This window comes from Ovis aries, chromosome 3 (genome assembly GCF_016772045.2).
Source record: "Ovis aries strain OAR_USU_Benz2616 breed Rambouillet chromosome 3, ARS-UI_Ramb_v3.0, whole genome shotgun sequence".
Classification (NCBI taxonomy): domain Eukaryota; kingdom Metazoa; phylum Chordata; class Mammalia; order Artiodactyla; family Bovidae; genus Ovis; species Ovis aries.
Genome location: NC_056056.1, coordinates 59,958,794 through 59,984,877, shown reverse-complemented (window position 1 = coordinate 59,984,877; position 26,084 = coordinate 59,958,794). Strand labels below are relative to the sequence as shown.

The 26,084-nt window shown below is 43.9% G+C and overlaps 2 protein-coding genes across 3 annotated transcripts; both read left to right on the top strand.

Moving 5' to 3' along the window:
* On the top strand, positions 1-4,596 carry IL36A (interleukin 36 alpha). Its single transcript, XM_012170041.4, has 5 exons — positions 1-270; positions 360-483; positions 574-687; positions 847-986; positions 3,562-4,596. Exons 2-5 carry the CDS (start codon positions 417-419, stop codon positions 3,775-3,777), a joined length of 537 nt encoding a protein of 178 aa, XP_012025431.1. The 5' UTR covers positions 1-270; positions 360-416; the 3' UTR covers positions 3,778-4,596.
* IL36B (interleukin 36 beta) lies at positions 849-21,063 on the top strand. Of its 2 annotated transcripts, XM_060413870.1 has the most exons (7): positions 7,864-7,992; positions 8,146-8,257; positions 9,646-9,876; positions 11,199-11,286; positions 11,799-11,906; positions 15,529-15,668; positions 17,681-21,063. In XM_060413870.1, the coding sequence occupies exons 4-7, from the start codon at positions 11,271-11,273 to the stop codon at positions 17,891-17,893; spliced, it is 477 nt and encodes a 158-aa protein (XP_060269853.1). In that variant the 5' UTR covers positions 7,864-7,992; positions 8,146-8,257; positions 9,646-9,876; positions 11,199-11,270; the 3' UTR covers positions 17,894-21,063. The 2 variants fall into 2 exon arrangements, with proteins under 2 accessions (XP_060269854.1, XP_060269853.1); XM_060413871.1 differs by lacking the exons at positions 7,864-7,992; positions 9,646-9,876 and adding an exon at positions 849-986.
* Positions 21,064-26,084: the final 5,021 nt, after the last annotated feature.

Genomic DNA, 26,084 nt, shown 5'->3' with positions numbered 1-26,084 from the left:
ATCAGAAGCTAACAAATACTCAGGGTGCTGGGAAGTCCTAGCCCCAGTGAGGCAGAACTTCCTCCTTTCTTGATGTGGATCAAAGGCTCGGGCCCTACTGGACTCCATCAGAGCACCTGAGCACAGAAGAAGCCATAGGGACACGGCATCCTCCATAGCTGCAAAGCCTGCTGACCTTTGATCTTTTCTGCTTCCAGACCTCTGGCCTTGGCCCTCCTGTCATCTTAAGGCTCTGGGTTTAGGCCTGAATTTTAGGCTACATCCAAGAAGGTGAACAGGAGAGGGAGCGAGGTGAATTCTGGGACCATAGGTTCTCCCTGAGGTTGCTGTTGGCTCATTAGCTCTTCTTCTGACTCAAGGTCAAATCGTGGCTTGGGACTGACTCAGATCTTCCTGTGGGATCCATCTGCACATAAATGTCTTCACACCTTGGCAGTTCTAAAACACCATCATCCAAAGGGGATGGAAGAATAAAAGGTCCAGGTTAAGATGTACATGGAAGGGCAAAAAAAATGGAAAGGGGGGATAGTCAGTACCCTCCTGCTCACATTTGCCTTTTGATTTTCTCTACAGTATTATCCAGGGTACACCCGATTCTGGTGGATATTCAGGATATCAACCATCTGGTATGGGTCCTTCAAGGCCAGACCCTCACAGCTGTCCCGAGGAAGGACCAAATGGATCCAGGTGAGTGGCAAGGCCTGTCCACGGCACTCCCTTTGGCCAGTACTGCTGAGTGTTGTGTGCTCAGTTTTTTCATTTCACTGTGAATAGACTCATTAACTGGGCTTATCTCGCAGGTTGTGATGAATGAGACAGTGATCTGTGCTTATGTTGTGTTTCCAGTCACTGTTACCTTAATCTCATGCAAGTACACAGAGACTCTTGAGAAGGGCAGGGGGAATCCTGTCTACTTGGGACTGAAGGAGCCGGAGCTTTGCCTATTCTGCACAAAGGTCGAGGGGCAGCCCACTCTGCAGCTTCAGGTGAGTATGGAAAATAAGGGTCTTGTCTATGCCCGACTGGGAGTGAAAGTGAAAGTGCTGGTTGCTCAGTTGTGTCAGACATTGCCACCACACGGACTGTAGCCCTGCCAGGTTCCTCTGTCCATGGGGTTCTCCAGGCAAGAGTACTGGTGTGGGTTGCCATTTCCTACTCCAGGGGATCTTCCCCACCCAGGGATCGAACCCAAGTCGCCAGCATTGTGGGCAGATTTTTGACCATCTGAGCCATAGTATTTACCCCCAACTAGGAGGAAGATGCACATTAATTTCACTAAGTGCTCATTTGATGGAAAATTTAGCTTTTTAGAATCTTTGTTAAATTTTTATTTTTTAATTTATTTCTAGCTGTGCCGGCTCTTCATTGCTATGCATGGGCATTCTCTAGTTGCTGAGAACAGGGGCTATTCTGTAATTGAGGTGCACAGGCTTCTCATTGTGCACTGAGAGGTGGTGGCTTCTCTTGTTGCAAAACATGGGCTCTAGAGCATGAGAGCTTCAACAGTTGTGGCACACAGGGTTAGTTTCCCTGCAGCATGTGGGATCTTCCCAGACCAGGGATCGAACCTGTGTTCCCTGCATTGACAGGCCCGTTTTAACCACTGGACCGCCAGAGAAGCACTCTAGAATCTTTTAAAGGACAAACTATTTATTATCCTTATGCATATTTATTTTTGGTTCTTTTTAGGCTGCACATATTACGAAATAAGAAAAAATTGCAGGGGTATTTTAAAAGTAATCTGCTAAAATAATTTGTTTTGCTTTCAAAGTAATTCAGCAAAGAGGAAGGATTTTAAATTTATTCTTGACTATATATATGAATCTCTCTCTCTGCTCTCTGTCTCTCTCTCTCTCTCTCTCTCTCTCTCTCTCTCACACACACACACACAGAGTCATCCCTTGGCACCTTTGGGGGACTTGGTGCAGGACTCTTCTATCCTTCATGGATACCAAAGTGGATGCTCAAGTTCCTAAATAACCTATATAATTATGTAACCTATCCTTTAAATCATCTCTAGATTACTTAATAATACCTAATACAGTGAGAACACTATATAAATAGTTGCCAGCATACAGAAAATTCAAGTTTTGCTTTTTTGGAACTTTCTGGATTTTTTGTTTTTGTTTTTTTTTCCCAAATATTTTTGGTCCTCAGTTGGTTTACTCCAAGTATGCAGAATCTGCTGATAGAAAGGGTCAACTGCACATGTGTGAGTGGAATCAGCTATGACAATTTCAGCAGTTGATTATCACTAGGTGGATGAGCAAATTAAAACCTGTTTTTGACAGGCGATAGTTTTCAACTTTAAGTGAACAAGCAATTCTCTGTAACAAACATTTTAATAATGCTATTCTCCATTATTTAAAAATATTTTAAGTTATAGGAGGATCACAAACCAGGCTTCTGTGTACTTTAGGAAATCTCTTGATCCCTTGATCTATATATGCTATAGGTTTCCCAGGTGGCCCTAGTAGTAAAGAACCTGCCTGCTAACGCAGGAGACATAAGAGACATGGGTTTGATCCCTGGGTTGGGAAGATGCCCTGAAGGCAGGCATGGCAACCCACTCCAATATTCTTGCCTGGAGAATCCCATGGACAGAGGAGCCTGGCAGGCTACAGTCCATAGTGTCGCAAAGAGTCGGACACGACTGAAGCGACTTAGCTTGCGTGCGTGTATGCTCTACATCTATATTTATTCTACTGGAAAGAAGAGTGAAAGTGAAGTCACTCAGTCATGTCTGACTCTTTAGAACCCCATGGACTAAACGTCCATGCAATTCTCCAGGCCAGAATACTGGAGTCAGTATTCTGCTATTCCCTTCTCCAGGGGATCTTCCCAACCCAGGGGCCGAACCCAGGTCTTCCCCATTGAGGGCAGATTCTTTACCAGCTGAGCCACCAGGGAAGATCATCTACTGGAGTCAGGAATAAATCTAAAAGCCTTCAGCAAACACGCATACAGGCACTCAATTTGATGACAAGAGAGAAAATAGTGGTTTAATGATGGGCAATTTTGCCCCTGACAAATTTTTCAATGTCTGGTGATATTTTTAGTTGCCACACCTAGGGACATGGGGATTCTGCTAATCTCTAGTGGGTAGAAGCCAGGGGTGCTATTAAACCTCCCAGCGTACACAAGACAGACCCCGACAACAAAAGATTATTTTGCCCCAAACATCCATAGTTCTGAGGTTAGAGACACTTGATATGAAACAACTCTATTTAGATTCATGATAACTGTTATGTAACTATTCCTTGGGTTTATAAGAAACAGGTAAATCTATGCTTTGTACTCTCAAAAACATTGATGTCAACACTGTTCTTCTTCAAAGGCTCACATTAAGAACCATTGAAATTAGTGGTCTAAGCTTTCACTCCTAAACTTAACATCTCTAAAGCATTTGGGGCTAATAATTTTTAATGGTTTAATATGAAATAGAGGTGCCCAGGCCTGTTTCAACAGCAAAAACAATCTTGAATAGGAACTGTTAGTGTGCAGAGTGTGGAAAACTCAAACAGTGCTCTTTCTCCCTGGGACCTCCTTCTCGCCCTTTAGGAACGGAATATAATGGATCTGTACCACCAAACTGAGCCTGTGAAGCCTTTTCTCTTCTACCATGACCAAAATGGCAGGGCCTCCAGCTTTGAGTCTGTGGCCTTCCCTGGCTGGTTCATCGGCTCCTGCTCCAATGGAGGCTGTCCTGTGATTATCACCCAGGAATTGGGGAAAATCTACACTACTGACTTTGGGTTCACAGTGCTCCAGGCTTAAGGCTGGACTAGGGATGAGGGTTGTTCTCTGCACAGAGAATCTTGTCTTTGGTTTCCTCCATTCAAGCTCCTGCAGTGCTTCTGAATCACAACACTGCAAATCAGCAATACTTTAATTAATTAAGAAAAAAGAGAGAAAAGTGCTTTGGAGATGAACACTGTCATACCAGTCATTCAACAAGGAAAGGCAGAATTGCCAGAATTATGTCCATTTCATTTTGGGGGGTGGCTTGCAGATTCCCCAACTGTGAAATAAACCATCTTAGTCTTAAAGGAAGGAAGAATCTTGGTTAAGCTTTTCACCCAAGAGTATCTTACTGACCTCAACACATCCATGCAGTGACAACACACGCACAACACTGGGCCAAGTTGTGTGCCCTCCGCCAGGAACCATGTGGACAACAGTGCAGGGAAATTGAGGGTCTTTGCTATGGCCATGTAGCTAAATTATGACACCTTGAAAAAAATGCTAAAGAAAACTCTACTTAACATACCTGCTAATGATGCTTCAAATAATAAATGAAGGTGATGATTCTTTCATTTGGAGTCCAGATCTCTGGATTTTCAGATATGTTGCTCTGTGGCAATGTATCAAGATCTTTTGGATCCTGGTGGGAAAAAGCAGACAGACAAGTTCCATAAAAGAAAAGACTAAGAAGAAAGCTGGAACCCCATGTGGGAGTGGCTTGTGTCTCAGTGAAGTTATGTGCTCTGCTGGTTTGAATGAAGAACTAGTGTTATTTATGAAGCTTTCACCTAAAGTTTATCACTGGATCTCATGGAAAGTTAAATCTATGAAATAAAAAATTTGCTCCTCTCAGTTGCTGTTATGAATTTAATGACTTTAATGGGATATCATGATCATAATACTGACTCCTTGCATTCATAAGGAGTTTTATCATCTGTTCCCATGAAATGATAAAAGCAGGTTCCCATGAAATCTCCCATTTCTAAGAAGAACCCAGTAGGATAGTTGTAGAAAGCGGTATCTTCCGAAACGTAGGTTTCCCCTGGCTTCACTACTGGGGTGGTGGTACAAATAAAGCATCATTAGTGGATATCATACTCCATATTTTATGCACAATGCTATCGCACACCTAACAAAACGCTCCCCTATCCTATCCCAGAAAGAGCTTCTGAGAGTCTCCCGTGGGTTTTTTCCATCAACTCACAGGCCATGATCTGACATGGCATCCACTCATCTAGAGCATAGTGACAACAAAGACATCTTTTCTTCTACCTTTTATGAAATAACATTTCTTCCCACACCATGTCAGTAAACAGCATTCTCTGTAAATACGGGGATTTCTTTTTAAAAATATTTGTTTATTTAATCTTGGCTGCTCTGGGTCTTCGTTGCTGTGTGGGCTTTTCTCTAGTTGCAGTGCATGGATTTCTCATTGCAGTGGCTTCTCTTGTTGCAGAGCACAGGCTCTAGGGCACACAAGCTTCAGTAGTGCCAGCTTCCAAGCTCTAAAGCACAAGCTCAATAGTTGTGGTGCGTGGGTTTAGTTGCTCCATGGCTTGTGGGATCTTCCCAGACCAGGGACTGAACCCATGTCCCCGCACTGGCAGGTGGATTCTTATCCACTGAGCCACCAGGGAAGCCCAATATGGTGATTTCTAACCTACATCATCTTGTGATTTTTTTTTTAAAGTTTCTGTTATGATTTTACTTGTCCTAAGATTTGGAGAAAGATTACGGAGATAATATTTTTCCAAGCACATTGATGAATTTCTGGGCCCTGCAAGCATTGCCTTGACCTCCTCACCTCATCCTAATATCTTCTGCCTTTCAGCATTTGAGTGGCCATGTTGATGTCAGAGATTCGATTTCTTCCCGGTAATAGTACAAAAATCCCTGAGCTTTTCATTTCTCATGGTTTCTACAGAAAGGTAGACCTGTTTCTCCTCTGCCTTTCTCTATGTGGGTAATTTCCCTAGAGCTGTGAGGTGGCCAGAACTCTTAAGAGAGTGAAAGGAGCTCTATTAAGAATTACACAGGGGGAATTCCTTGGTTGTCCAATGATTAGCGCTTTCACTACTAGAGCCTGGGTTTGACTCCTGGTCTAGGGTAACTAGGGCACTCTTTCTACCCCCTTCTGATGTCTATGTCAGAAGCTTTCTCTATCTCCTTTATACTTTAGTAAAACTTTATTACACAAAAGCTCTGAGCGATCAAGCCTTGTATCTGGCCCCAGATTGAATTCTTCTCCTCTGGAGGCCAAGAATCCCAGCACCTTTGTGTGATTCAGCAACAACCTTTCATCTTGGGGACTCATCCGGGATTCTTCAGAACAAGATGGGAGCTAACAATTCCAGCCTCACTCTTTTGAACTGTATCCTGAAAAACTGGGATAGATTTGGTCTCCAGGGCTTAAAGAAGACACACCTGGTCTTCATATGTGATACTGCATGGCCACGGTATCCATTGGAGGATGGTGAATGGTGGCCGGTTGGAGGGTCTCTTAAGTATAATACTGTTTTACAATTAGGCTGGTTCTGTAGAAAACAAGGGAAATGGGTAGAAGTAGCTCACGTGTTGCCCTTTTTCTCTATGCAAAATATGCCAGACTTATGTCCTAATGGAGAAGGAAATGGCAACTCACTCCAGTACTCTTGCCTGGAAAATTCCATGGACTGAGAGGCTCCTCAGAGCCTGGTAGGCTACAGTGCATGGGGTTGCAAAGAGTCAGACAAGACTGAGCCACTTCCCTCACTCACTCTAGGGGAACTAAGATCCCGCAAGCCATGCAGCAGAGTCAAAACAAAACAAACAACAAACAAAACAAAAACAACCTCCCCAGAACAAAACAAAAATGCCCCCCAAACACCCCAAAACCCCAAATAATAAAAACCCAAACGAGTATCACCCTGGGACAATGGGCATAAACTGATGCTCTTGGACCAACTGGGGTGTACAGTCTCTTCGGTTCAAGGCTGGAACCCATATCAGGCTTCCCAAGAACTCCCTCCCTACACCTTGTCCTGGCTGAGGAGCCAGGGTGAGCCTGAGGATCTCTAGGTATATCAGTCATCCAGCTGAAGGTGAAGCTCCTAGTCTCCTCTACCTGTTTGAGAGATCCTCTTGGGGTAGTCTATTTCTGCTATGGGATAGGAGAGCAACTCCTGACCCTTCTCCATGAGAGGGGCAGGAACTTGCCTCTCATCTCAACAGATGCCCCTACAAGGCAGCTCTCTCCCTTTCTCTCTTCCCAGTCTTCCTCTTATTCATAGAATATTCCATTCATTCCTTTGTTTATTTAATACATTTTTACTATTCCCCAAAAGGGTAAGAAACTAATGGCAACCCACTCCAGTACTCTTGCCTGGCAAATCCCATGGACAGAGGAGCCTGGTAGGCTGCAGTCTGTGGGGTTGCTAGGAGTCGGACACGACTGAGCAACTTCACTTTGACTTTTCACTTTCATGCATTGGAGAAGGAAATGGCAACCCACTCCAGTGTTCTTACCTGGAGAATCCCAGGGACAGGGGAGCCTGGTGGGCTGCCATCTATGGGGTCGCACAGCGTCGGACATGACTGAAGCGACTCAGCAGCAGCAGCAGCAGAATGGGTGAGACACTATTTCAGACATTAAGGATCTAGTTAACAAGACAGACAAGTTCCTTGACCCCGCGAAGCTGGCATTTTGATGCTGAGGACAATACACACATACATACGTGTCTATGCACATACATATATACATATGTACATACACAGATAAATATCCATGGTGATGGCAACATACATATTATAAAGAAAATAATAGAGAAGAATTAGAAATCAGAGCATGAGTGAGCAGGCTCTTGGAGATAGGGCAGTCAGGGAAGACATCATTTAAAGGCTTTTTTTTTTTTTTTTTTTGCAAATGCATGGAAGTAAGGGGGTGGACCCCATAAGGTCTGGGAAAGCCCAATTCCTGCAGAGAAACAGGAGAGGCTCCCTGAGAAGATGAGCTCTTTGTTGGGGGTGGGGGGTAGAATCAGCAAGACACCAGAGCAGGGAGGGTAGGAAGGGCAGGGATAGAAGACGTGCAGAGAGACAAGCAAGGGCAAGTTTATAGGGCAAGTTTTCGTGTGCTTGCGTGAGCTGTGTTGAGCACCTTTGGGGTGTGTTGTGAAGCCATGGGAGAGTCCTGAGCAGGGCAGTGATAGGATCACATTGACATCTTTGATCCTGCTCACTGCTGTTGGGTGGGAGTTCAACTTGAGGGAGGTAAGAACAGAAGCAGGGAAGCCAGTTAGGGACTATTGCAGTACTCAGTGGGAGAGAGTCAGTGGTGGGTTTCAGAGAACACAGCCCTGATCAGTGTTTGTGAGTAATGTGGAAGTAAATCTTGGCATGGAATGAATACCTCTTTACTTTTAGGCATGCGTGTTTACATGCTGCTGCTGCTGCTGAGTCACTTCAGTCGTGTCCGACTCTGTGCGACCCCACAGACGACAGCTCACCAGGCTCCCCCGTGCCTGGGATTCTCCAGGTAAGAACACTGGAGTGGGTTGCCATTTCCTTCTCCAATGCATGAAAATGAAAAGTGAAAGTGAAGTTGCTCAGTCATGTCCGACCCTCAGAGACCCCATGGACCTCAGCTTTCCAGGCTCCTCCATCCATGGGATTTCCAGGCAAGAGTACTAGAGTGGGGTGCCATTGCCTTCTCCAGTTTGCATGCTAAGTTGTGTCAACTCTTTGTGACCCCGTGGACTGTAGCCCACCAGGCTCCTCTGTCCCTGGGATTCTCCAGGCAAGAATACTGGAGTGGGTTGCCATGCCCTCCTCCAGGGAATCTCCCAGATGGAGGGATTGAACCAGGGTCTCCAGCATCTCCTGAATGGCACACATGTTCTTTACCACTAGTGCCACCTAGGACTGACCAACAGTATGGGTTTCAAGGGTAATGCTTCCCTTTCACCACCAATGTTGAGGCTGTCTGATTCCTGAAGCAGAGACAAGAAGCCAGGAGACCTCCAAATTTCATCCTATTAAGTGAGTCTCCTTAGACACAGGGCAGTTTTTAATATCCACCACCAAGCACAAGGCTTCCTATGTATCTCAGTTAACACAGGGTGCAGGAAATCATGACCCAAAGGCAACACACTACATAGTGGTTAAGAACAGAAAGGTGTGACTTTTAAAAAATATTTTTTGTTGTTTATTTATTTTTTGGCTGTGCTGGGTCTTTGTTGTTGTGCAGGCTTTTCTCTAGTTGCGGTGAGTGGGGGCTACTCTTCATTGCAGTACAAAGGCTTCTTGTTTCAGTGGTTTCTTTTATTGTGGAGCACAGGCTCTAGGGTACATGGACTTCACTAGTTGTGACATGTGGGCTCAGTAGTTGTGATTCCTGGACTCTAGAGCACAAGCTCAATAGTTGTGGCTCATGGGTTTGGTTGCCCCACGGCGTATGGAATCTTACTGGATCAGGGATCAAACCTGTGTTTCCTGCATTGGCAGGTGAAATTTTCACCACTGAGATACTAGGGAAGCCCAGAAAGACTTGATTTTTAACTTAGCTACATTTCTTAGTGGCTATATGACTTTGGGTAAGTTTTGCCATCTCTCAGGGACTGTTTTCTTCCGTAAGAAATAAAGATTAATGGCTCCCAAAGGATGAAAGATTCATCAGGTACATCTCTATCAGATACAGAATGAGCTCTCAATGTTGGTTATGCAAAACTCTGAAAGGAGGACTATGGATTGCCCCAAATAAGATATGAATGAGTCCATGGCTCACATCGTCAGTGAATCAAGTGAGCCACACCTCTGCCTCCAAAGCAGTCCAGAAGGAAGTTTTCCTTCTTAACTCAGCATCTGGCCTTTTCTGTATTTCCTCATTGGTGTTTCCTGACATTTACTCTCCTCTGGTTTCTCTAGGACCCCAGCCTGGCCACACCTGTGTTGCCTCTCAGTCACTCGCTGAATCCTCATGAGACCTCTGTCTTGGACCAGTTTTCTTGCCAAAGTGGGCACACCCAGAGCCAGGAAATAACCCTCCTTCCTCACTCATTTAAAGCCCCAGAAGTCCTGGACAGTTCTACAGGGCACTTGGGTGCAGGTGGAACCATAAGATTGGGCTCTAGGACAAGAGCATCTCTTTGGACAAAGGTAACTGCTGCTCCTCAGAAACTGTGTATGGGAAACTTTTTTTCACTGCTCTGTGTCCAGCTTTGAGGAACCTCTGGGAGCCTTGGTCCAAGACCCGCAGTGTCAGAGGAACTGAGACTGCTTCCAGAGTGCTGCTGGTAGTGGGTTTACTCTTTCTCTAGGGATGACTACAGATTCAGGCACTGCATATCCTGAGGCAGAGGGGGATGGGAACAATTGGTTCTCATTGTGGGGAGTTTGTGGTCTTCTTAAGGAATTGTCATGGTTCCCTAACCAGAAGCTCAGAGATAGATGTCCCCTAACAGAAAAGTTATGACCAACCTAGGTAGCATATTCAAAAGCAGAGACATTACTTTGCCAACTAAGGTCCGTCTAAGTCAAGGTTATGGTTTTTCCTGTGGTCCTGTATGGATGTGAGAGTTGGACTGTGAAGAAGGCTGAGCACCGAAGAACTGATGCTTTTGAACTGTGGTGTTGGAGAAGACTCTTGAGAGTCCCTTGGACTGCAAGGAGATCCAACCAGTCCATTCTAAAGGAGATCAGCCCTGGGATTTCTTTGGAAGGAATGATGCTAAAGCTGAAACTCCAGTACTTTGGCCACCTCATGCGAAGAGTTGACTCATTGGAAAAGCCTCTGATGCTGGGAGGGATTGGGGGCAGGAGGAAAAGGGGATGACAGAGGATGAGATGGTTGGATGGCATCACTGACTCGATGGACATGAGTCTGAGTGAACTCTGGGAGTTGGTGATGGACAGGGAAGCCTGGCGTGCTGCAATTCATGGGGTTGCAAAGAGTCGGACACGACTGAGTGACTGAACTGAACTGAACAGTTAAAATACCTAATGTGGTCCATGGACATCCTTGTGCAGAGATGCCTCTTTGGATGAAGGGTTGGGGAAGATGTGAGTTAGAAAAACAGGGTAGCCACTGGTTATTTAGGATGCTCAAGCTTCAAGTCAGGATAATTGGTGGCTTATCAGCTGTGCTAAATGGAGACAGGCATGCACTCTTTCTTCCTCTAAATCCAGAGACTTGCTGCACCAGAAGGTACCTGAGCTGACACACTGAAATCTCCTAACAATCCTAGCTGTGATGGATGGAGGGCATGCCAGGGTCACTGAAGCCTGGAGAGCCAGGACCACTCAGCCCTGACAGTGATGGGAGCCTCCATCTTGGGTTTTACAGCCCTAGAACATGCTTTTCCCATCCTTACTCTCAAATGTACATCCAAGACAGAGTCTCAGGACAGTTTTTTTATACAGAATTCCAGGGAAAGGGAGACAAATGGATAACATGTTTTTCTTCCCTCTTTCCCTACAAGGCTAATTGCTGACCACAGCCTCTTCACCATCTGGTCTACCTCGTCCTCTTCACAGAAAGCCCTGAAGCCAACATGGCATGCCCTATGCGTAAGTGGTGAATCACAAACCAGCTTGGAAATACTTCCATCTGGTCTCCCCAAAGAAATGGAGTACAGGGGTTTCTGTTTTGTACAAGAAATCCTTGTAGTCCAGATTATTCATTCAAAATAAATAAGTAATTCTAGAACTACTTATTTATTTTGATAAAGAGAGTAAATAAGAAACAATGTATTGATGAATGATTAATATATACTTTGTTTTGTTACTACCCAGAGACTATCAATCAGCAAAAAGACAAGTCAATGATAATCCTAGAAAAAAGGGTGAACCTTGAAAGACTCTTGAGACTATGAGTGCATGTAGCTTCTTTCAGATGCATTGGTTCACAAACAGCCCCTGTCCTATTTCCCTTTCCTTTTTCCAATAGCCATTCTTTGTCAGAGCAGTAAATCTACTCCTAGGAATCTTAGGAATCAAAGGCCTTTATTACCAGTTACAATTGGAGTCCTCAAGTTTACAATAACGTCATGTATATTTTGTGATTTTCTGTCTTCTGGCAGTGCAAAAATATCCCAGTTACCGCCACATTCGTGATTCTCGGCAGATGGTGTGGGTCGTAAAAGGAAATTCGTTAATAGCAGTTCCTTCCAGCAACAACGTTAAACCTGGTGAGTGACAATCAAAGCCACTGTGTTGCCCTTAAAGGGACATCAGCTTCACTGGGAATAGGGCTGAGCTTGTGTGAGCTTGGGAAGCATATTCTTGGGGACAGCTTCAGTGTCCTCAAGAAAGGCAGGAAAGGGAAAGATGGTTCCCTCACACTGTCTGGGAAGGGTATGAGGAAAGGAGACCTGTACTCAGAAATGAGGGTGTGATGGATCTGGAACTCTCCTCACCAAAAGAAAATGTCCTTAATTAAGAAGAGATTATTCATTCAATTAACAGCTGACCTTCTCCTTGGAATTTCTCTCTTCTAAATTTCAACCATTGTACCTCTGTCCTTAAATTTAAACTGCTTCAGCTTTCCATTACCATACCTATATTTTTCTAATCTGGAGTCCTCTCTTCTAATAATAGGGGAATATTCCTTCCTCCCATCAATCCATCGCATGCCTATTATACCTCAATAAAGCTAAAAAAAATTCAATCCAAGTCAGCTTCTTTTCTTTTCTTGTTTTTTTCCTTTGATGTTTGATTTCATTCCCCTTTCCCCTGCTTATTCTGTCTTTGTCTTCTTTCTAACTGCTTAGACATGTGCTAATGGAACATTTCCAGGCTTAATACTAAAAACCTCCTCTGGATTTGCACATTTTATTTCTACACGTGTTCTATTTTCCTATGTGGTAATCTATATACTGTTCTGTGTACAGTCATAGTCATGGAAGAGTACACAGCTTGTCTCCATTTCCCCACCTGTCCGTGCTTACATCAAACAATAAGGCTTCTGAATTGTTCTTCTTTGCCCACTCATCTCTAGCTTCTCTTTCCAGTTACCAGACCCATTTCTCTGTCCTCACTTTCTGTTCCTCAGTGGCAGTCAGCATAACTGATTACTCTTTCTTGAACACTCTCTGTTCCCTCCTTTGGTAAGAATATTCTATGTGGTTCACTGGCTCTTCTTTTGCACTCTCCCTTATGACTCCACTTTCTCTGTAAAATATCCAAATGCTGGCAATTTTCAGAGCTCAATCTGTAACTATCACACCACCACTCTGAAGGGACTCAGAGCTGGTTTCTTGGATTGACGTGTTGCCTCTTCTTTCTGGCATTTATGCTTCCAACCCTGCTGTCTCCCCTGAAAATTTTACCTATGTCCTTTTTCGCTTCCATCTGACAGAAGATGATAGAGAGCAGAAGAGAGTGTATAGAAGGGCTTTGTGACCAAGCGTGAAAATGGCCTGGAACATTCCCATTCATAACCATTGGCTAAAATGGAGTCACATGACTTGTAGCTAACTGCAAGGGATGCTGGGAAATGTAGTCTAACTCTGTGTCCAGAGACAAAACAAAAACAGATTTTGGCTAGTAGCTAGTGGCCTTTAAATTCCAACTATCATAGGGTGGATGTTCAGTGAATGTTTCCTGAACTGTTTGCTGAGCTGATGTACAGGTCTCTGTAAACCATTTCCTTTTGGTGTCCTCTCAGACATCTCAGTGGCGCTAGTGGTAAAGAACCCGCCTGTCATTGAAGGAGATGTAGGAGATGAAGGTTCGATCCCTAGGTTGGGAAGATCCCCTGGAGGAGGGCATGGCAACCCACTCCAGTATTCTTGTCTGGAGAATCCCAGGGACAGAGGACCCTGGTGGGCTACAGTGCATGGGGCCACAGAGAGTCGGACATGACTGAAGTGACTTAGCATGCAGACATCTCTAACAACATCTATTCCAAAAGTGGAACTGTGGATCTGACTTCTCAAAACGGTTTACGGACCCAGTCTTCCCCATCTTCTTTAGTGGCTCTACCGTCACCCTGTTCACTGGAGCCAGCATTACAGGAGGCATCCTTATTTCTTCTTTTCTTTGATCTCCATTTAATCCACCAGCAGAGACTGATGAGTCTATGTGCAAAATAAGCCTTATTTCTAAGTTAATATCGTCTTTCACTTGGAGCACTGTATTACTTCCTCACTGCCCTCTCTCCCACTTCACTTGTGTAGCTTCACATCCTATCTTCACAAACCATCAACAGTGACCTTCTTACCACATTAATTGAAGAATATTGTTTCCAAGTATTTGTGCTTTGGGGATGGAAGTTCGGGGAAAGTGAGCAGTGAGGAGATCTGAGGCACACCAATCTTATTTTTGGAGCCTGGAACTTACCGAGCTTCTTTCCATGTAAGGGTCTTGACATTTCCTTTCCCTGTCAACACTCTTCATCCAAACCCCTGCACCACCACATTCCCATTTCTTCATTTACTGGCTTCCTCTTAGCGTTAGGTTCTTGGCTTGAACCTTACTCTGCTTTTTCGCTTCCTCTTTCTTGGTCTCTCTCCTACTGTCTCAGGCCTTTGTCAGTTTCCCCAAAACAGGTGTTGCCACTTGTGGATCTGGTCATTTCTCTGTTTCCATGGTTTAGTTCCATTTTCCATGGTGGCAATAACAATGTCTCTTGTTCTCAGCTAAATCTCCAGAGCCTTGAGTGAGCACTCAACAAAGAATGTTGAATGGATAAATTCCCTTCTCCATACCCAGAAGGCAGGTGGATGCAGAACATGCAGGCTCCTGGGAATTGCCTGCTAAATTAGTTGAGAATTAAATTATACTGATAGCGACAGAAAATCCACTCAACTAGGAATTAGGGCTTCCCTTGTGGCTTCCCAGGTGGTGCAGAGGTTAAAGCGTCTGCCTGCAATGTGGGAGACCTGGGTTCGAGGCCTGGGTCGGGAAGATCCTCTGGAGAAGGAAATGGCAACCCACTCCAGTACTCTTGCCTGGAAAATCCCATGAAAGGAGGAGCCCGGTAGGCTTCAGTCCACGGGGTAACAAAGAGTTGGACACGACTGAGCAACTTCACTACTTCACTAGGAATTAACTAGGGGCTTCCCCGGTGGCTCAGCAGTAAGGAATCTGCTTTCCAATGCAGGAGATGTGGGTTTGATCCCAGGGTCAGGAAGAACCCCTGGAGGCGGGCATGGCAACCCACTCCAGTATTCTTGCAGAGGAGCCTGGCAGGCTGCAGTCCATAAGATTGCAAAAGAGTCAGACATAACTTGGTGACTAAACCATCCAGCAGGAATTGAATAAGATAGAAATTCCTTTCTTTCTCACAGAAAAGAAGCCTGAGAAGGCAGACTAAGGCCCATAGGTGCTTCTGTAATGCCACCAGATTCCAAGGATTCTAGGGTTCTGCTTTACCATCTTCAAGATCACCTTCACCACCATCTAGGTATAGACAGGGAATAAGAAGAAAGCTCCTCCCAACTGAGTGAACTCCTTTTAAAGAAGAACTTTCTTAGAAATCCTACACAACATTCCACTCCTATCTCATGGGCTAAAACTTAAGCATATAGTCAAAGTTAGCTGTAAGTGTGATGGGAAATTTATTTTTATTTGGGGGAAGTAATATATCCTGGTGAAGCTGGGGCTCTGATATTAAGGAAGAAGTAGGAAATGGATTTCAGCCAACTGATGAAGGGTCTCTGACATATGGCTAGTGGGAGAAGACTTCAGGAGAGGGGCATGTCCTGGCTGCTCAGTAAGTATCCCTCAGATGTGAGTATCAGACCAGAAGGAATGGCCTTTTCACTGCTTGGAGCCTGACACCTGTTTCCATTTTCCCTGTGTTTCCAGTCATTCTTTCTTTGATAGCATGTAGAGACATGGAGTTCCATGAGGAAGGAAAAGGTACTCCACATTACATGGGAATCAAGGACAAAAATCTCTGTCTCTACTGCACAGAAATCCAGGGCTATCCCACTTTGCAGCTTAAGGTGAGTGGTTGTGCAGCTAATTAGAGAAGTACATTAATGAGAGGAACTTTCAATTTCATTTAATCTATTACTGAATATAAGCAATAGGTTTGTATAGTTCTATAGTAATAGAAGAACAGACTCTGTATGATTTCAATATCTTTAGACCATGAAATTTTTGCACCTTGTTTTATGTCCCTGGATGGTCCAGGGTCTCCTGGTTTATAGTCTATGGGAACTTGAATAGAATTTGTACACTGCCACTGTGTGAAAATTGTACAATCTTAATTATGTTGAATTGGTCCATAGTACTTTTCAGGTATACTATATGCTTCTATTTTTCTGTCTATTCATTCTAGTAACTTTTGAGAGTTTGATATTGAAATTCCAACTAAAAATCATAATTTAATATTAAAAGGTGAGACATTACTTTGTCAGCAAAGGTCCATCTAGTCAAGGCTATAGTTTTTCCAGTAGTCATGTATGGATGTGAGAGTTGAACTATAAAGAAAGCTGAGCACTCAAGAACTGATGCTTTTGAACTGTAGTGATGGAGAAGACTCTTGAGAGTCCCTTGGACTGCAAGGAGATCCAACCAGTCCATCCTAAAGGTAATCAGTCCTGGGTGTTCATTGAAAGGACTGATGTTGAAGCTGAAACTCCAATACTTTGGCCACCTGATGCAAAAAGCTGACTCATTTGAAAAGACCCTGATGCTGGGAAAGATTGAGGGCAGGAAGAGAAGGGGACAAGAGAGAATGAGATGGTTGGATGGCATCACCGACTCAATGGACATGAGTTTGGGTAAACTCCGGGAGTTGGTGATGGACAGGGAGGCCTGGCATGTTGTGGTTCATGGGGTCGCCAAGAGTTGGACACGACTGAGCGACTGAACTGAACTGAACTGAACTGAAAAATAATTGTAACATATAGTGGAATAATATGTAACTTTGTTCTGTATTTTCTAAGTCTCCTGTAAATATGTTATCATCCTTTCATGCTGCTGCTGCTGCTGCTAAGTCGCTTCAGTCGTGTCCGACTCTGTGAGGCCCCATAGATGGCAGCCCACCAGCCTCCCCTGTCCCTGGGATTCTCCAGGCAAGAACACTGGAGTGGATTGCCATTTCCTTCTCCAATGTGTGAAACTGAAAAATGAAAGTGAAGTCATTCAGTCGTTCAGTGTCTGACTCTTAACGACCCCATGGACTGCAGCCCACCAGGCTCCTCTCTCCATGGGATTTTCCAGGCAAGAGTACTGGAGTGGGGTGCCATTGCCTTCTCCACATCCTTTCATAATTTAGAAAATAAAAAAGAAAGAAGAAAACAAACAAACCAAAAAGAAACAGGTTTGCAATCCTGGATATTCACCATAAAGAAGGAAAGCTGACTTGATTCCCAAGTCAACACAAGGGACCTTTGGAAGGTGTAAGACTCATTTTACTGAAAGAGCTTACTCTGCAAGCCAGAGAATACATCCATGAAAATGTTTCAGAATGGCCATTCTCAGTCCTCTTTAACCATCCCCCAGAGATCCTCCAAGGCTCTGGGATGCTTCCTCTTAAGTAAAGCTAGTGAATGGCACTGGAGACCAGAGGGGAGATTGTTAATTGGATTTGGTGGATGACATGCTTATGGTCCCCACTCTGAAAGTCAGATATGTAGTTATGAAGCCAATCCTCTGCTTCTGATGGAAGCTGTAATGTATAAACCCACTTGGAGGTGGGGAATCTCATGAGACTGCCCTGAACCATCCAATGAGTGCATCCATGAAAGAGTTTACAACTCCCTCTGTTTTCAGAAAGGCAGTTCTGGTTCAAGGAATCAGAAGCACTTCTTGTGATGGGATTCTGGGGTGGGGCCAAGTACTGGGAACCAGTGGATTGCCTGTTTTGAGAGCTGGCATCCCCCTCTCATCTGCCTGTGTCCCTTACCACTGTCCCTCTCTTTGCAGAAAGGGGACAGCACCAGGGCTGAGTTAGTTTATCTCCCTCCTCCCCAAAATCCTCTCTAACCAGCCTTTTTCTTACCTTCAGGAAGAGGATATCATGAATCTCTACAGTAAGCCCAGAGGAGAGAAGCACTTCCTCTTTCACCGCAGTGATGAAGGCTCCACCGTTGTCTTTCAGTCCGTCTCCTACCCTGGCTGGTTTATTGCGACCTCCTCTGAAGCAGGGCAGCCTGTTACCCTCACCAAGGAGAGGGGCACAGCCAAAAGCACGAATTACTACTTAGAGGGTGGACTCTAAATCCAGTCTGGGCTCTGGGTGGCTGAATCCAGTTCAGAGGATCAAGCAGTCAGAGGTTCTTCTGTTTGAAAACACAACAGGTCGTCTTAAGAGACCACCGTACATGGATGCCCATCCACAGCCTACCTCATTCTCATCACCACAAAACCACCTCCTCTTCTAGATACCCTCTAGATCTGTTGCTGTTGTTTAGTCACTAAGTTGTGTCTGACTCTTTTGTGACCCCATGGACTATAGCCTGCCAGGCTCCTCTGTCCATGGAATTTCCCAGGCAAAATGTTGGAGTGGGTTGCCATTTCCTTCTCTAGGGGATCTTTCTGAGCCAGTGATCGAACCCACATATCCCGCATGGGCCAGCAGATTCGCTGAACCACCAGGGAAGCCCACCCTCTAGATAATCTCTAGATAATTTCTAGATACACTGTGTCCCCTACTTGCACGTCATTCCAGTGTGAAGCCTAAGAGTCACTTTTTATTCTTTCTTGATCTTTTCCCATCATCCTAGTTGCCAAGTCCAGTTAAGTCCACTCCCAAATCCTTCTTGCAACCTCTCTTGCTATCCCTTCTGCCAACTCATAGCCTGGAAATGTGACTTCCAAACATATAATCCTATTAATACAAGATAATAATAATTCTATGCATGCTTATTATAAATATTGTAACATGCACTCCAAAAGATGAATCTAAAGGGTAAGGTGAATGTAAAATAAAAATATCACAAGTCTTGAGAGTCATGATGAACTCATAGTATCATTAGTTAATAATTTGACTCACAGTATACAATTCAGTTAAGATTAATTGCTAACCATAGTGGATGTAAATCAATCTGTATTTCAAAGATTCACTAATAGCAGTTTATACTTTTTTCAAGCATCGACTATGACATATTCTTGTTATTATTCCTGTTTCCTAGACTTTTAGGGGGACATTCAACCACCAGTTTCTTTATTCTGATGCTTTTAAATCAGTTGTCCATTTTGTGAGGATTACTTTATTTTTTTTTTAATTTATTTTTTTTTAAATTTAAAAAAATCTTTAATTCTTACATGCGTTCCCAAACATGACCCCCCCTCCCACCTCCCTCCCCACAACATCTCTCTGGGTCATCCCCATGCACCAGCCCCAAGCATGCTGCCCCCTACGTCAGACATAGACTGGCGATTCAATTCTTACATGATAGTCTACATGTTAGAATTCCCATTCTCCCAAATCATCCCACCCTCTCCCTCTCCCTCTGAGTCCACAAGTCCATTATACACATCTGTGTCTTTTTTCCTGTCTTGCATTCAGGGTCGTCATTGCCATCTTCCTAAATTCCATATATATGTGTTAGTATACTGTATTGGTGTTTTTCTTTCTGGCTTACTTCACTCTGTATAATTGGCTCCAGTTTCATCCATCTCATCAGAACTGAATCAAATGAATTCTTTTTAACGGCTGAGTAATACTCCATTGTGTATATGTACCACAGCTTGCTTATCCATTCATCTGCTGATGGACATCTAGTTTGTTTCCATGTCCTGGCTATTATAAACAGTGCTGCAATGAACATTGGGGTACATGTGTCTCTTTCAATTCTGGTTTCCTCGGTGTGTATGCCCAGAAGTGGGATTTCTGGGTCATAAGGTAGTTCTAGTTGCAATTTTTTAAGGAATCTCCACACTGTTCTCCATAGTGGCTGTACTAGTTTGCATTCCCACCAACAGTGTAGGAGGGTTCCCTTTTCTCCACACCCCCTCCAGCATTTATTGCTTGCAGACTTTTGGATCGCAGCCATTCTGACTGGTGTGAAGTGGTACCTCATTGTGGTTTTGATTTGCATTTCTCTAATAATGAGTGATGTTGAGCATCTTTTCATGTGTTTGTTAGCCATCCGTATGTCTTCTTTGGAGAAATGTCTATTTAGTTCTTTGGCCCATTTTTTGATTGGGTCATTTATTTTTCTGGAATTGAGCTGCATAAGTTGCTTGTATATTTTTGAGATTAGTTGTTCGTCAGTTGCTTCATTTGCTATTATTTTCTCCCATTCTGAAGGCTGTCTTTTCACCTTGCTTATATTTTCCTTTGTTGTGCAGAAGCTTTTAATTTTAATTAGATCCCATTTGTTTATTTTTGCTTTTATTTCCAGAATTCTGGGAGGTGGATCATAGAGGATCCTGCTGTGATTGATGTCTGAGAGTGTTTTGCCTATGTTCTCCTCTAGGAGTTTTATAGTTTCTGATCTTACATTTAGATCTTTAATCCATTTTGAGTTTATTTTTGTGTACGGTGTTAGAAAGTGATCTAGTTTCATTCTTTTTACAAGTGGTTGACCAGTTTTCCCAGCACCACTTGTTAAAGAGATTGTCTTTACTCCATTGTATATTCTTGCCTCCTTTGTCAAAGATAAGGTGTCCATATGTGTGTGGATTTATCTCTGGGCTTTCTATTTTGTTCCATTGATCTATGTGTCTGTCTTTGTGCCAGTACCATACTGTCTTGATGACTGTGGCTTTGTAGTAGAGCCTGAAGTCAGGCAAGTTGATTCCTCCGAGGATTACTTTAGTTAAAGCTTGTAGTAAAATTTGTGAATTCACTCAACCAGAGACAGGCAAATTGCAGGTTATATAATGCCCTGAATATGAATGTGAGCATATCAGGTTTTCTTCCTTCAGGAAACCTTGCCCTTCTTGGTATATGATGAACAGGCATATTGGGCTTTTCAATGACTGGGAACCCTTCACCAATGGGGGAGAGTGGGTAGGGAAATTCCAGCCCTGTAGTCCACATGATTCCTCAGAGGGTCCAAGCAGGATTGAGTCACAGTCACCCATGGGAGTGTTGAGCTCAGGAACACCTCCTTGCATTGGTTTCCTTCATTTCCCTGCTTCAGTTTCTCTAGCTCCCATTCTTATTCCTTCAGATCATTTCTCATCATTCCAAGATAGACAGATGGAGAAAGAGAGGAGGGACAAGATGGCAGAGTAGAAGGACCTTGAGCTCACATCCTATCATGACAGACGGAGAGAGCTCTATCAGTTTTATTTCCCTTGTTTCAGTCTCTGAAACACTGGTTTCTACGATTTTTTCCTCCAGCCTTTGAGATACTCTAATATTCGAAATGTTGATGCTATTGTTGTACTTTTGTCTTCTATTTACTTGAACATAGGCATTAAAAATAATTTTATTCATTTTTGTTTGCAATGGGTCTTCACTGTGCAACGGCTTTTTCTCTAGTAGTGGGGAGAGGGTTCAACTCTTTGCTGCTGTGTGGGGGTTTCTCATTGCAGCGGCTCCTCTTGGTGTGGAGCACAGGCTCTAGGGCACTTGGGCTTCAGTATTTGCAGCTCTCCGGCTCTAGAGCACAGGCTCAATAATTGTGGTGCACTGGCTTAGTTGCTCTGCAGCCCGTGGGATCTTCCCCGACCAGGGATCGAAACTGTGTCTCCTGCATTGACAGGCAGATTCGTATCCACTGAGCCACCAGGGAAGGCCATGACTAGATGATCTTACTTGTTATGAATTTAAGTTCCAAATGGATAACAGTGATTTAATCTGGCCCAGAGCTCTTGTTGGAACTCCAGATTTGCACTTACAACTACCAGCTTGGATATACTCCGAACCTGCAAATTGAGCATGTCCTAAGGAGCACTCTTGATCCTTGCCCAATACGCCTATTGCCTCAGCCAGTCTTTTCCATCTCAGTTACTCAAGATAGAAACCTGGAGTCATCCTTGATTTGCCTCTCCCTAAAGACCTGCGTCCAACCCATCAAGTCTATTCACCAAGAAGCCTACCTTCAAAATACATCTCAGATCCACCCATCCCTCTCCAACTTCTCTGCCATCCACCACTGGATATCTGGAAACCATAACTCACCAGTCCTGTACATCTGCCTCCTGACTGGTGACCTCCATCTACCACTCCATCTATCTGTTAAATCAGTTCTCTGTGAGCCAGCAAGGATTATCTCCATAAATAGAAATTCAACTATGTCATTCCAATGTTTAGACTTCTTTGATGTTTCCACTTGCAGTTAGAATGAAATGCAATTTCGTTTATAAAAATTTGCTTATTGCTAAGTTTTTTAATTGGTGGAAAATTGCTTTACAATGTTGTGTTGGTTTCTGCCATGGAACAACTCAAATCAGTCACATTTAGACTGATAGATAGATACATAGGCTTCCCTGATGGCTCAGTGGTAAAGAGTCTGTCTGCAATGCAGGAGACCCCGGTTCCATCCCTGGACTGGGAATATCCTCTGGAGGAGGGCATGGCAACCCACTCTAGTACTCTTGCCTAGAGCATCCCATGGACAGAGGAGCCTGGCAGGCTGAAGTCCATAGCGTCACACAGAATCAGACATGACTGAAGCAACTAAGCAGCATATATATATGTACACTCTCTCTCTCTCTCTCTCTCTCTCTCTCTCTCTCTCTCTCTCTCTCCACTTTGAGCCTCCCTCCCTGCCCTCCATCCCACTCCTCTAGGTCATTTCAGAGCACCAGGCTGGGCTCCCTGAGTTATACAGAGACTTTTGACTATCTATTTTACACGTGACCTACATCCAACTCATATACACTCTTTATCATACGTATATGTCAATGTTACTTTCTCAGTTCGCCCCACCCTCATCTTCCCCCACTGTATCCACAAGTCCATTCTCTGCTAGGTTCATCAGTATCATTTTTCTGGATTCCATATATATGTGTTAATACGCAATGCTTGTTTTTCTCTTTCTGACTTACTTCCCTCTGTGTAAGAGGCTCTAGGTTCATCTACCTCACTACAACTGACTCGAATTTGTTCCTTTGTATGACTGAATAATATTCCATTTATATATTTATCCATTAATCTGTTGATGGACAGCTAGGCTGCTTCCATGTCCTGGCTATTGTAAATATTGCTGCAATGAACATTGATGTACAAGCGTCCTGTAGAATTGTGGTTTTCTCAGGGCATATGCCCTGTAGTGGGATTGCTGAGTCATGTGTGTGTGAGTGCTATGTCAATTCAGTCATGTCTGACTCTTTGAGACCCTATGCGCTGCAGCCCATCAGGCTCCTCTGTCCATGGGATTTCCCAGGGAAGAATACTGGAGTGGTTTACCGTGCTCTCTTCCAGGGACATTTCTGACCCAGGGATCGAACCCCTGTCTCTTATGTCTATGCATTGGTAGCCAGGTTCTTTCCCACTACCCCAAGCTGGGAAGCCCTTGCTGGTCATATGATAGATTTATAGCATTTTGAGGCGTCTCCATACAGTTCTCCATAGTGGCTGTATCAGTTCCCTTTTCTCCACATTCTCTCCAGTAGTTATCGTTTGCAGATTTTTTTGATGTTGGCCATTCTGATTGGTGTGAGGTAATACCTCACTGTAGTTTGAATTTTCATGAAATGCAAATTCTTTACCATAGTTTACAGGTTTGACTGGATGGTCTGGCCCCTGATGGCCCAACACTACTTTCAGATCAATCTCTTCATTGCCATCTTCAGTCATGTTAATCTTTCAGTTCTTTGAATATGCTGAGTCCTTTATAGCCCCTGGACCTTTGCATATGCTATGCTCATGTACATCCCTGTTACCTGTATTAGCTTATTCTCTCTCTCTGCCTTTCTGGCTCCTTCAAGTTATCTCCTTATACGTCACCTCCTCAAGAGGCCTTCCCTAACCACCATGTCTGAAGAAAATTGCTTCTTCTACCTCCTGAAATTTCCTTTTTCCTGTTTTTTATTCTTCACATAATTCATAATGATTTTATTTGCTTTTGTCTTTCTTTCCTTCCCTCTTTGCAGTATAAAATCCTTGATTGGTGGGAAGTAGTGTTTGCCTAGTTCACCATTACACCCCCAGCTCCGAGCATCATGTCTGTGTCAAATAAATATATGTTGAACAAATTAATTATTAATTAATTGCTAAATGAATGAATAAATGGTGAGCCGACTTTCTCCCCAGGTGGTTCACCTTCCCCAGGCAGTCCACCCTCTCCAGAAAAACCAGTCTTATTTGGAATAAAACCCGCCTTCCTGTCCTTAATCCTTAATGTCACAGAGAAGAGAGGTCTCATGTCTACACGAGTGCTTCCACTTTGTGAAGGTGGCTCCCATGGCCCTCTGTGATCTCCGTTTGTTAACAAGGCTGTTGCCCCAGAGTCATATCTCTGCCTCTCCCTCAAGTGGAAATCAACTGCATTTAAGTGATATACAGTATTTGTTTCTGTCTGACTTATTTCACTTAGCCTGATACACTCCAAGTTCACTGATGTTGCTACAAATGGCAAAATTTCATTTTTTATTGTTATTATAGTATTTCATTATATATATATATATATATATACATACATACACACACACACAGCCACACATATATATTCCACAACTTCTTTACCCATTCATCTTTTGACAGACACTTATGGTGTTTCCATGTTTTGGCTACTGTAAATAACGATGCTATGAATAATGGGATGCACATACCCTTTCCAATGAGTGTTTTTGTCTTTTTAATGGCTATGTATTCAGGAGCAGAATTGCTGCAACTGGCAGTCCTATTTTTAGTTTTCTGAGGAACTTCCATACTGTTTTCCACAGTGGCTCAAGAAGTCACATTTCTGATAGTTTACGGTTTAAAGAGGGAAAAAGTGGGAGTCGCTCCAGAAGGGGGATGTCGTGCATGTTTCCGTTGCTGTGTATTTTGTGTCAATGCCCAGCTGGCTTTGTCCATGTCCTGTTATCCCAGCCCCATGAGTGATTGGGCTGTTTAATTCTCTTAAATGGATCAGTGGTAAAGAACCTGCCTGCAATGCAGGAGATGTGGGTTCGATCCCTGGGTCTGGAAGACCCCCTGGAGAAGGAAATGGCAACCCACTCCAATATTCTTGCCTGGGAAATCCCAAGGACAGAGGAGCCTGGTGGGCTCCAGTCCATGGGGTCGCAAAGAGTCAGACACGCCTGAAGCAACTGAACAATAAGTCTCTCTGTGTCTTCTTGCTGGAGGTCCTCTTTTTATTCCTGAATGGAAGGATGGAATGTAGGACAATCTATGAGGCCTAGGAGAGCATTGACTCATGGAAAGTCGACTCGTCAGCAGTGTGTGGGGGTTGGGGTCTCAGAGCCTGTGAGGCCAGGGAAGGACCCTGAGCCCTTCCCAATCCACCTTCTGCTCTGAATCTTGGCTGCAAGGGCTGGAGAGACTGTTCTGAGGTGGGCCAGGAGGTGAGCATCACAGAAGGTGAGCAAGTCCACCTGCTTAGAATTTCCTAGTTTCTGGCTCTGGGTCAGCATTCTCTCCCTGTCCCACACTGGGACAGCAGGGAACAAGTCGGGGGAATTGTCTAGTCCTCTCTTAGAGATCAGTGTCTCCAAACCTGTCTGCTCCCTGAGGGTCCAAGGCAAGTTCAGGGTCAAAGTCCTTCAATGTTCTGTTTGTCTGTCTCCAGTCCTGCCTCTTCCCAGCCTTGCCGTGGGGAGCATGGTCCCACCAAGACGTGTATGGCCGAGTCCCTCTGCTGTCCACCTGAAACTATCACCACATTGTTAATTGGCTATGCTCCAATATAAAGTAAAAATTAAAAAAAATAATTAAAAGGAAAGAAAAAGAAAATGCTGGCATCTTCTACCTTCATTAATCTCTGGAAAACCTTACAATTTGCAGGCCTTGGGAACTGGGAAAGGGGCTTTGGAAAAAGACATGAGCCAGAACTTCAGTCTTAGAGGACATGTATCTCTCTTCTGCATCTTGATGGAGGGATGTTGAGTCCATTCTCATGGACCAGGATGCCCACAGGTGGCCTGCCCTGGGCTCTGAGGAGCTGGGGACCTGTCAGGTTGGGGATGCTTTTCCCCGAACCCCTTCATTCTCCTTGCAGAGAGCTCCCAATCTCAAATGGTTCAAGGTCCGGGCCCCTGACTCAGGGCAATCCCACAAAATATTTATGTCATTTAAAGTCTTTATTTTCACCATTCAGGGGATTTCTCCTGCTTTTTTTCCTTGAACAGCTAATTGGAAAAGGTATATGCATCCTGATATTCATAGCATCATTATTCACAGTAGCCAAAACATGGAAACAACATAAGTGTCTGAGAAAAAATGAATGGATAAAGAAGTTGTGGAATATATATATATATATATATATATATATATATATATATATATATATGTGGTGTGTGTGTGAGTGTGTGTGTGTGTGTGTGTGTGTGTGTAGATATATAATGGA